The following is an 11,054-nucleotide window of genomic DNA, read 5'->3' as shown; positions in this document are numbered from 1 at the left end:
GGGGAGGAAATTGACGAGGTGACCGACTATCGAAGAAGCATTTGCTTAGCGGATAGTCGACGAGTCCTTAACATCCCCATCTCCCACTGCAGAGCCCTGTGGGCACCCGTTGAGCAGCTTGTCCTGCAGGTCCCTGAAATCTTTCACACTGTTCCTGCCTGTAAGGACTGCCCCCCACTGCAGGGGTAGGGCCTGCCGGCTTTGGTGCTGAGGTAGGGCCTTGCCTTTGGCTCTGGGAAAACCTGATTTGTTCACATGGGTCCAGCTTCTCTAGGGTTGTAGATGGCTCCATGTCACTGCCCCGGCCTCCACCTGATTTGCCCCCTGCTTGGATTTTGCCACCCCCACATCTTGGGGGTGCTGTTTAGCCCCAGGGACTCATCCAATGACAGACGACCGCTCGGGGGTGCCTCTTGGGGCGCTTCCTGCTCTCTGGGGCTTCTCACTGCCCAGTCCAGCTCCCATGACTTTTCAAGGCCCCTTCCAGTTCTAGAAGATAGGTATATCTCTATTTTTTTTTTAAATTTCCGGGAAGAAGCCCCTCTGAAGATGAAAATAGCATAAACCGCTTTTAAACAAGGATTTAAAAGGAAAAGGTGGTTACAAAGTATTTCATAAAGCAAGAAAGGCTTTTATAGAACAAAGGAAAATATAACACAGTCCATGACAACTGAAAGGAGATAATCAACAACATTTAAAAAAACGACATAGGATATTAACACACGCAGGAAATACAGGAGTTATATAACATGCACAGAGATCCTCTGTACACACAGGCCCCGAGTGCCAGGGAGACAATTTAACCCCATCCTTCCTACACTGTGACATATAAAACTTGTATATACACATCTGAAAAACTGTGATCATATTCACAAATTAAAATACATTAACTTAAGACTAACATTTAATGTCCCCTGGCCAGCAGGCAGCCAACGTCACTGACAGGCAGACCCAGACACTCTTAAATAACAGCGAGAAAGATCAATTTGGGCTGCTCTGTTCTTTCCTCACAGACTCTGCTTTTCCACAAAACCCTCCACCGGCTCCTGTCTCAGCTTGTGGGTGTTATACACAGGCCTGGCTGCGTCTAGACTGGCAAGTTTTTCCTCAAAAGCAGCTGCTTTTGCCCAAAAACTTGCCAGCTGTCTACACTGGCTGCTTGATTTTGCGCAAACGCTCTGACGTTCTACTGTCCAAAATCAGTGCTTCTTGCGCAAATGCTTTGACGTTCCCGTTCGGGCAAAAGCCCTTTTCCGGAAATGTATTTGCGCAAAAGGGCCAGCGTAGACAGATAAAAAACTGTTTTGCGCAAAAAAAGCCCCCATGGCGAAAATGGCGATCGGGGCTAGACACGGTTTTGCGCAAGAAAGATTGGCACAGACGCTTTTCCGCAAAAAAAGTGATTTTGTGGAAAAGCATCTGTGCCAATCTAGACGCTCTTTTCTGCAAATGCTTTTAATGGAAAAACTTTTCCGTTAAAAGCATTTGCAGAAAATCATGCCAGTCTGTACAGGTAAACTGAAAATACCAATAGCTTAGTAGCACTTTATAGACTAACAAAACATGTAGCTAGGATCATGAGCTTTCGTGGGCACAGCCCACTTCTTCAGATGACCGTAGTGCTGTATGTCTAGGACCAAAATAAATAGAGAAGGGAAGGGGGTAGAAGAAGGGAATATTGGGAGGCAGGGATGGGACAAGAAAAGGTTGAGGATAAAAAATATATCAAGGGAAAGCTGAGTCTATAAACACCAAGGCTGTGTCTACACTGGCCAGTTATTCCAGAAAATCAGCCGCTTTTCCGGAATAACTTGCCAGCTGTCTACACTGGCCGCTTGAATTTCCGGAAAAGCACTGACGATCTCATGTAAAATCATCAGTGCTTTTCTAAAAGTAAACTCTCATTATTGTGCACTTAATTAGAGCCTTCATCTTAAAGCTAAATGACTAACTTATGCAAACCAGAGTGTCCTGATACACTCGATACACCTTCGTTATAACACTTGGGAGCTGTTCGTTTCACAGAATTTGTAAATCTTTTCCGTAAGGTGGCCAGTATTTGCGCCTTCTTTCCGGTAAAAAAGCCCAGAAAACACTGGGCATGTATTCCGGACACAGAAGGCCACCTGGGACCATCTTTCCCCGCCACATCTGGTTGGGGTGAGGGAATGAGGGGCGGGGGGGAAGTGTGATGGAATTTAAAGGAGCCGAGCCAGTTTTTTGCTCAACAAGTTTGGTCCCCATTTTTTTTCCTCCTAAGCCAATTTTTGGCCTGCCGTATTCGGTATTTTTGGTGAAACTATCGGGCAACCCTCCCTTTCCGGGACTTTTCCGCCAGCCTCTCGCCAGGTGCTGCAAAGTATCACAACCCCCACAGCAAAAACATCGACTTGAAGTAGACGCGAAGTATGAAATCCAGGGGTTCAAATCTTCAGGGGGGCCCTTGGCTTTGGGGCAGCCAAATTAGTCCTCAGGGCTTTGTTGCCTCATCATTCAATGGGATGTCTTTGGGAGCCTCTCCATTGGGTTCCTGCTCCATGACACCAGCTGGGTTCAAGCTCCCTTCCTCTTCACAACAGCGCTGGGTTTCTGCCCCTGCTCCCCCTACATTTCTAGTGTACATAAGATACAGCAGCAATAAGAGCAACAGCACCAGCGAGGCCCACAAGCCATAGCGGCTCCTTGGCTCTGGAAAGTAAACCCAGGAGAAAACTTAGGTTAGATGCACATAGGAGCAGGCGGATGGTCAGATATGTGCCCCCTCGCCAGGGACTTCAGAGAGCAGGGTTCAGTTCTCTGCTCTATTAGTAAGTCCTCATCCCAACCAATGTTCCCTCTCATCTTTCCACCCCGGGCAGATTTTTCTCTATCCATGTGCAGAATAAATTTTATGGGCACCAGGGCATGTGCGGATGTGCACCACCTACAGACTCACAAACTTAGCTGAAGGCGCTCTGCTAGTCAACCAGGCAGCAATGAAATCTCTCCTGAGTGGCCGCCCAAGGCCCCAGTTCACAAGGAACTTTGCTCCCAACCTCAATTCCCCGGCCGTGCATGGTGGATAGTCACTCGGCCCTATCCCAGGGGATGCTGGGGGGTTGCATGGGAGACAGGCAGATGCTAACATGATAGGAGTGGGGGCAGATAAGTATTTTAAAGTGAGCCTGACTGAGGATCACAACCTAGTTTGGGGGACAAAAAAAATCTGCATTTGTACATCTCCTAGCACGGTGGGGTCTTCGCCCTTCACTCAAGTCAAGTAACACAGGAGCATGAGAGTCATTCCAACGAGAGCCAGGGGACCCCTGTGTGGCAGCCTCTTGTGATATTCGGTGCTTTCCTTAAAGCCCCAGCTCCCGGAGTCCTGTGATGAGGGGAAACGCTTGACTTTTCCTGGGGTTTGCTCAGCCTCGGTGGATGAGGGAAAAGTTTGAACACTAAGTCCCCGGGGCAGGAGCCAAAGGGGGAGGGAAGCTGAGTATTGTGGCGCCCGGCCACCTCAGAGCGCAGCACCCTGGCTCCCCATGCAACCCCCAAGAAAAGAGGTTCGCGGGAGCTAGCATGCGAGGTGGGAGCTGCCCAAGGCAGGCGTTCGGGAAAGCCGAGGAGGAAGCCGTGATGAGGCGCCTCCCTCTACTCGTGATTTGTCCTGACGTGACGTGACTAGGCTCAGCTCAGGCCCTTTTGGAGAAGGACCAAGATGGCAGCCCCTAGTGGTTAGAGCTCAGGTGGGCTCTCGACAGTCTATGGGGACATCTCTGGCCAGCGAGAGCCTCGCAGCCAGCCCACAAGCGCCTGCCGGGGAGCGGGGCTGGGACGGGCGGTGTGGGGAGCAGGGGTGCTTTGTCATACGGCCGCCCTTCGTAGGGCACGTGCTCCAGCCCCCTCCTCATTTTGTCGTCCTCCACTAGACCCTCTCCAATGTGCCCACACCCCTTCTGAAGCGGAGGGGCCAGAACTGGACGCAAGACTCCAGGCGTGGCCTCCCCAGAGCTGAATAACGGGGAATCGTCAATTCTCAGTTGCCCCAGGTCCCTCGGAATTGCTGCTAGAGCGCACGCCGGGTGTGGAGGGGGAGGAGGACACTACATTCCGGGCGTGGCAGAGGGCTGGCTGCCCTCACAGACCCGCCTCCTCTGCTTGAGGCCACACCCCTTCCGGGGGCAGAACCGGCCCCGTGCTCCAGGGGTGGCACTTGACCACCCGTTTCACCGTGGGGATCAAACAAACCCCCCCATGACTCCCCTCAAAGGTGACAAAACAAACAACAAAAGGGCGTCTCGGGGCTCCAGCCAACGGCCCCTCGGTGCTGAGTCGCTAGCACTCACTGGGGGAAAACACAGGCGCTCTGCAGGGAAAAGGACCAGGCACTAACACGCTGTGGTGCCATCCTACAGGGTCCTGAGAACGGATCCGGGTCATGAACACCTACCCCGCGCTGCAGAGCTGTTAGTAAGTGTCCCGTTGCTACTTCCCTCTCCAGTCAGATTGACCATCTCGTCTCTGGCAGCGGGGAGCTCTGAGATGGGATCTGCAGGCAAACAGAAAGTCACAGATTATAAGGCACCATTAGATTGGCGGGTCTGACCTGGCGCCTGTATAACCCAGGCAGGAGAACATCACCCAAGGATTCCCGTGTCCAGCCCATATCTGATGGGAGAGCTAGAATGTTGTATTTTGATGGATTTTTCTTGAAAGTCGGCCAGTCTGGATTTTAAAACTGCTCAGCCATGTGAAGACGCAAACCACCCCCTCTAGTGAAAAGTGGGACCGTGCACCTCCCAGCCCTCTTAGGGTCTTCACCCTCCCAATATCTCCTTGGGATGGGGAAGGCCTGTACCAGGGTGTCTGTTAGACTGGACAGGTTCAGGGCTAAGCCAGCCCTGATCGCAGGAGGTGACCCACCGAAGGGAATTCAGCAATTCCAATCTAAAGGGAAGCAGGGGCCTTGCTCGAGAGCGGTGGAGCCTGCCAGCACGTTCAGGACTTGTTGAGCTTGAAGGGACGTAACCCCTCCGGTTTGGGACTCTCTGGCCTAGCTACATCTGTGGTTCAGCAGCGGAGCTCCGGCAGGTGTGAGTGGGGACCAGCTGGGAGCCAAGCAGGAGACGGGCTGGCGTCTGGGAGCCCAGCTGCGGCCAGGAGCAGAGCTGGGGCAGCAAGTGGAAAAGCTGAGTGGGAAATGACTCCAAAGGCCTTCAGAAAGAGAGACAGGCCCCCGAAATCAGTTTTGGGCTGTGTCATTGCATGCAGCAGTTCCTAGCTATCTTCTCCAATCCAGGGCTAAGTGACTGGGACAAGGTCACACACACAGTCTGTGGCAGAGCTAGAAATGGATGCTGGGTCTCCTGAGGCCCAACCAAGCGAACCAAACAGAAGGCCATCTTTCCTCCCGAAGAGAAAGGAGACACCGAGGGAGCTCTGTGCAAGTACACAGTCCTCATCACCCATCGCTGTCCAAGTGTTTGACAGAGGAGGTCAGTTTCACCCTCTCGCTGTATGGATGGGCGGGAACTTGTCTCAGATCCCCTCAGGAGGAGCTGTGAAATCAGGCCAGGCTTCCAAATCCCAATCCAGCACCACACCCGCCGGACCAATCTGCCTCCAAGAAAGTCTCCCAGCTGCCTACAAGGATCTCAGGGACTTCTAGGCTAGAAGGGCAGCTCCCAGTGACATCCCTGGGAATTGCTCATGAGGGCTGTCTAGCGATTAAAAGAAAATCATGAGGAATCTCCCAGTCACAAAATAAAAAGTGCACGGTGTTTACTTTGTATCGATTTATCTTAAACGCTAGCAGAAGTACCCGGAGTTACTTGGGTCTCTAAAGTAACTTTTTTTTTAAATAAATGAAAAGCAGCCATGAGTGTCTTTTTTAAAAGGGAAGGAAAAGGAAAAAACTGTAAGTTGCACTTTCATGCTAAAGAAACACATTTTATTACACTGTGTGGATGAGGTAAACTGAGAAACACGATTTCTCTTTTTTTCAGTGCAAATACGTGCCATAACAATATAAAGGGAGCGCTGTACACTTTGTATTCTGTGCCATTGCAAAAATGTACAAAAACAATCAACTGATCCCTCTCCTTACAAACAGAGGTTAGGAACACCATTCCTACCCATCCTGGCTAGTAGCCATTGGTGGACCGAATCCCCATAAAATGTATCTAGGTCTTTTTTGAATCTTGCTCAAGTCCTGGTCTCAGCATCCCCCAGCAAGCAGTTCCACAAGTTAACTGTTTACTGTGTGAAGAAAACTTCCTTTTGTTTGTTTTAAATCCAAAAATATTTAATACATTTCAATTGGTATTTTATTGTTTAGCAGTGAATCAAGGCTGCGATTAATCATCATTAATCTTTTTAGTTAATCAGGCGAGTTCACTGCGATTGACAGCCTTCTGAGATGCCACTCCCACACATATGTAGGGCTAAGTGACTTGACTGTCGTTACACAAACCGTCTGTGGTCAAGTGGCTAGTTCTGCGTGGGACTGGAATCCCGCTGGTCATAAGCTTTGAGGCAAGTCACCTTGGACACTTACCCGGCACTGTCAGGTTGATACGAGCCAGGCAGGTTTCATGAAGGGATGTATCCACTCGGTACTGGCCGGCCAGCCATTTCTCTGCCTTCTTCACTGTAACACCATGGGTGGTTAGATTCATGCGCCCCTCGAACGTGCTGTTGAAGTACCCCGGGGCTTCTTTGTTGGCTAGCACCATGAGGGGTGTGCAGCTAGAGCCGTCTGTGGCTGCGACAGCGCTTTGCATCTTACACAGAACAGGTAATTTCTCGGTTATGTTAATTTCAAGGTGCCCCGAGGAGCCTTCCGGCACCGACAGGTCGTAGAGGGGACAAGCTCCAGGCCCTAGAAGGAAAAGGGGAATGAGCGACAAGTGGTTCCTAAAAGGCTCTTGTGGCAGCAGATGGCTTCATCTGGAAAGACGGGGAGCCGCAGCTCCGGACTGGGGAGCAGCACCAAAGCTGGGTGCAGGGGAGGTAGCGCAGGGCAGGGACAACAGAAAGGGGTGGGCAGAGAGCTCCAGGTCGGGACTGAGCAGAGTCGTGGGGGGCAGCTCTGGGCTGGAACAGATGTAGGGGCTGTGGGGCAGGGCTGAGAGGCATCAGCAGGGCTCCGAGGAGGGGTTGGGAGCCCAGAGCTTGCAGGAAGAAGCGGGGACTAAAGATCAGGACAGAGGGGCAGCAGCAGAGCAGAAGGGGGCAGAGCCTGGGCATGGCTCGTAGCGGGAACATAGGGCAGAGTTAAGGGGATTTGGCAAAAGCTGGGGGGAGGGGTGATCCCAGTGAGGTCTGGGTTTAGCTGAGCCCAGGAGAACTCTAGGGCACCAGCAGAGCTGCGTACAGTGAACCCAGGATGAAAATAGCGGGGCAATTATTCTCATCCCTTCCTCTAGGAGCTGGGCAAGGGGAGGGCGGGTCTGCTGCGAGACGTGCCCTGTTATGGCTAGAGTGCTGACAAAGAGATCCCAATGCAGCCCCACCCAATGATAATTAAGGACCAAAGTGGCAGATCCTGATTCCTGCCTCATGCAATCATGTTGCCACAGAGAGAAGACTCAGGAGCAGCGTGCCCTGGCAGCTGTGGGTGTGTGCAGCCCCCCAGGAGAGATTCCAAAGCCCCCCCTCACAGCTAGGTTTGTGTGTCTACATGTGGTGCATATTCACACGTGCCTCCGTGCATGCAACAAAATGTATTCCGCACATTGGGTGGGAAAGATTAGAAGGAACACGGCTCCGTACCGTGCCTGGGCAACACTTCAAAGATCCCCCACGCAGCTCAGCACTGAAGAAAAAGTCTGGCAAGAGGCAAGGGTCAATATGGCTAAGAGACACCAACGTATCTTACCCCTCCCCGTACCTGATACCACCCCTTTCCCGCCTCCATGCCCCAACCAGGGCTTTGGATCCGCCCCCACACACATTCTTTACCCTCGAGTCACTCACTCACACACCCCTACCATCCCCAAGACTGTGGGTAGCCCTGCCAGCCTGCAGATCATTTCTTGCTGGCCCACCCCCCCCAGCCGACTCCTGTGCAGACCCAGTTCCTTATGTTCTGACCCTGTAACAGTCTAGCTGCGACTAGACTGGCATGATTTTCCGGAAAGGCTTTTAACGGAAACGTTTTCCGTTAAAAGCAGTTTCGGAACAGAGCATCTCAATTGGCACGGACGCTTTTCTACAAAAGCACTGTTTGCGGGAAAGCGTCCGTGGCCAATCTAGACGCGCTTTTCCGCAAAAAAGCCCCGATCGCCATTTTCGCAATCGGGGCTTTTTTGCGCAAAACAAATCTGAGCTGTCTACACTGGCCCTTTTGCCCGAACGGGAGCAGCATAGTATTTCCGCAAGAACACTGACGATCTTCCATGAGATCGTCAGTGTTCCTGTGGAAATTCAAGCGGCCAGTGTAGACAGCTGGCAAGTTTTTCCGGAAAAGCGGCTGATTTTCCGGAATAACTGGCCAGTCTAGACACAGCCTCTGTGTTTGGGGGGGGAAGGGGACACCCCCCTCCAGGCCTCTAACTCCCTGTCACCCCCCCTCAAAAATCTCCATCCTCCACACACACACCCCTCTACTCCCTACTTCCCCCACAGCAAGAGGGAGACCCCCTCTCCATCCAGTCCTCTCCAGCCATCCCTAGCAACCTGCTACCCCCACCCCCACCAGGAGGGGGGGAATTCCACCCCCCCTGCATAGGGAAATAAGGATTCCCCTCCCCCCCCCATTTCCTATGAACCCAACACTTAGCCCTTTCCCCATTCGAGCCTGTGGTCACTTACACACCAGCACAGGGCACCCCAGGCTGGCCAAGGACGTGCCACCCCCCCACACACGGGGGAACATATGGGGGTCACATTCCTCCCCCCCCATTACTCCTTCCCATGGAGCAGCCCTCTGGGAGTGAAGAAACAGCTGGGAGCTACGGGGGGACCTGATTTTACAGGGAATGTGGGGCTTTGTTTTATCTACTTGCCCACCCCCCACACACATGCGGTGTGGTCTCCTTAGGAGCCGCTGGGGGGGGGGTACCGTTTTGGGGGAGGACTGCCGGGAGGGCAGGGGGTCGTTACTTGAGCTGACCCTGGTGGTTCTCCCTATCAGCAGACATGGAGGCATGGATCATTTATTCCCCCCCCATCCCAGCCTCCATCCCCCATTCCCCCCCCAGCTTACCTGCCACCTCTCCAGACCCTGCACTCAGCCTCAGTAACCCAAGAAAAAGCCATAACATCTTGAGTTCCCACATGAGTCCTAAATGCAGTGGCTCCGGGCTTCCTTTCCCGGCAAGAATTGGCGGAAATGTTTTGCAACAGGGAGCTTGAATTTCCCGGGAAAGCATAAAGGCCACATGTCATGCACTTGCCACCCGATTGGCTGACGCGAGGCGCCAGCTGACGGTCGCGCCGACCTACCGGTGCGGAGGCGGAAGAGACGGCAGGACGACTGAACTATGCCAAAAAGTCTGGAAGCACTTTAGAGACTCACAAAACATGGAGATGGGAGCGCCAGCCTTCGTGGGCACAGCCAGTCATCTGGAGAAGTGGGCTGTGCCCACGAAAGCGCACGATCCTATCGACGTGTTGTGAGTCTCTAAAGTGCTACCAGAACCATGTGTTGGTTTTAAAGTTTTTCCTGTTACAGACTAACTCGGCTCCCCTTCTGAAGTTTCTGAAATATGCCGGAGCTAGACACAAATCCGGAGCGGACCGGCGCGCCCACACAGGCTGGCAGAGAATCCGGTTATGCAGGCGGCAGGGCCGTGTGGAGAGAGGCCGAGACAGCTACAAGTCCGGAGCAAAAAAATTGGATCTGCAAAAGCGATAATTCACTTCCGGCCCTGGTGTCCGACTAGCATGGCTAGTTCACAACAGCGGTAGCCTCCGGAGTGCTGCCGAACGGGTCGGGCAGCACGGTGCCCCTGTGTGTCCAGATCCCCCTCTCGCTGCCCGGCCAAGACATCGGGCTCCACGTCGGATCCTCAAAGCTAGCAAGCGCATCCGCAGGGGTGGCGCAGCTCACTCTGGATCAGCAGGGCTGGGCAGAGAGTTGCTCCAAACACCAAGGCCACGGGGGGGGACAGCTGGAAAGGGCCTCAAAGAGCAAGAAGTGTGTTTGGAGGAAAGGGGTTGGGTGGGGGTGACTCTTGGGGAGGGGGGAGCGAATGGCAACAGCTCCCCTACCCCACCCAGATTTTGGGTCATGAACATCCATGATCCCCCAGATTTTAACTCCAGAAGGGGAGGGCTCCCCCATCTGTCCCCTGGCACCACCCCTGAGGCAGCCTTTTTCAGACACGTTTTTCCCCAAGTCAGCTGTTGTTTCCTGCCCTAGCCGCCTCCCCCCACGCCCAGAGCCAGGGCGATTCTCCCTATGCCCCAGGCAGCTCTAACCACTAGACCTCAGCCCCTTCCCCGAGCAGAGGTTTGCTTCTCCTTGCAGGTCTGTCTAAGCAACGCCTTGTGCCCAGAGCAGCCTCTCTAAGAAGCTGGGGGGAGGCTAGAGAAAGGGACCTCCCAGGGCACTGCTACAAGGGAAGTTCGCAGCTTACCTGCTCCAAGGACTCCTTCTCTGCAGCATCCCCTGCAGGTGACCCCCTCCCCCATCTGCCCCCACGAGCATCCTGGGGTCTCTGGACCCATATTCCCAGCCAGGCTCCACGCGCCCCTAGGCAGCTAGAAAACCCAAAACGCGGGATTTAGCCATGCCTCGCTAGGCGGGCGCTGATTGGCTGCTATTTGCATACTCTCCCCTGATTGGACACCGCGCAGGGCGGTGTATGACGTTTCTGAATACAGAGTGGAGCGAACTAACTGGGATTAGCATAACGCGCGGGAACCGGCAGGGCTGGCGGGAGCCCCAGCTGGTCTCATTAGGCTCAGAGCCAGCTGCTCCGAACCGAATTCGCTCCCGCACAGAGGCGCGTGTAAACTGGCCGTAGCGGTGTTGGAATCAGTGGGCCCGATCCCCGGGTGAAACCACCGCGCTAACCATTGGGCAGCACTCCCCTCTCAGCGCCAAGATGGGAGCTGCCAGTAAT

At 53.5% G+C, this 11,054-nt stretch overlaps 1 protein-coding gene across 7 annotated transcripts; it reads right to left on the bottom strand.

Annotated features, from left to right (window-relative positions):
* Positions 1-676: 676 nt before the first annotated feature.
* On the bottom strand, positions 677-10,718 carry LOC142823285 (uncharacterized). 7 transcript variants are annotated; one of them, XM_075914161.1, is made up of 5 exons: positions 10,566-10,693; positions 7,756-7,811; positions 6,539-6,862; positions 4,433-4,531; positions 677-2,688 (listed from the first exon to the last, which is right to left on the bottom strand). In XM_075914161.1, exons 3-5 carry the CDS (start codon positions 6,762-6,764, stop codon positions 2,471-2,473), a joined length of 543 nt encoding a protein of 180 aa, XP_075770276.1. In that variant the 5' UTR covers positions 6,765-6,862; positions 7,756-7,811; positions 10,566-10,693; the 3' UTR covers positions 677-2,470. The 7 variants fall into 7 exon arrangements, with proteins under 7 accessions (XP_075770276.1, XP_075770277.1, XP_075770273.1 ...); XM_075914162.1 differs by lacking the exon at positions 10,566-10,693 and adding an exon at positions 9,191-10,559; XM_075914158.1 differs by lacking the exon at positions 7,756-7,811 and having other exon boundaries at positions 10,566-10,718.
* Positions 10,719-11,054: the final 336 nt, after the last annotated feature.

Source organism: Pelodiscus sinensis, chromosome 32, assembly GCF_049634645.1.
Source record: "Pelodiscus sinensis isolate JC-2024 chromosome 32, ASM4963464v1, whole genome shotgun sequence".
Lineage (NCBI taxonomy): Eukaryota > Metazoa > Chordata > Testudines > Trionychidae > Pelodiscus > Pelodiscus sinensis.
Note: the sequence above shows the minus strand (reverse complement) of the source record. Positions and strands in the feature narration are given on the sequence as shown.

Excerpts from the sequence above, each read along its gene's own strand:
- LOC142823285 (XM_075914156.1), bottom strand. The coding sequence starts at position 9,356 with ATGCTTTCCCGGGAAATTCAAGCTCCCTGTTGCAAAACATTTCCGCCA. Across the intron at positions 6,863-9,190 it reads AGGGTCTGGAGAGGTGGCAG|GGCCTGGAGCTTGTCCCCTC; the intron begins GTAAGCTGGGGG and ends TTTTCCTTCTAG. Across the intron at positions 2,689-4,432 it reads TAACAGCTCTGCAGCGCGGG|AGCCAAGGAGCCGCTATGGC; the intron begins GTAGGTGTTCAT and ends TTTACTTTCCAG.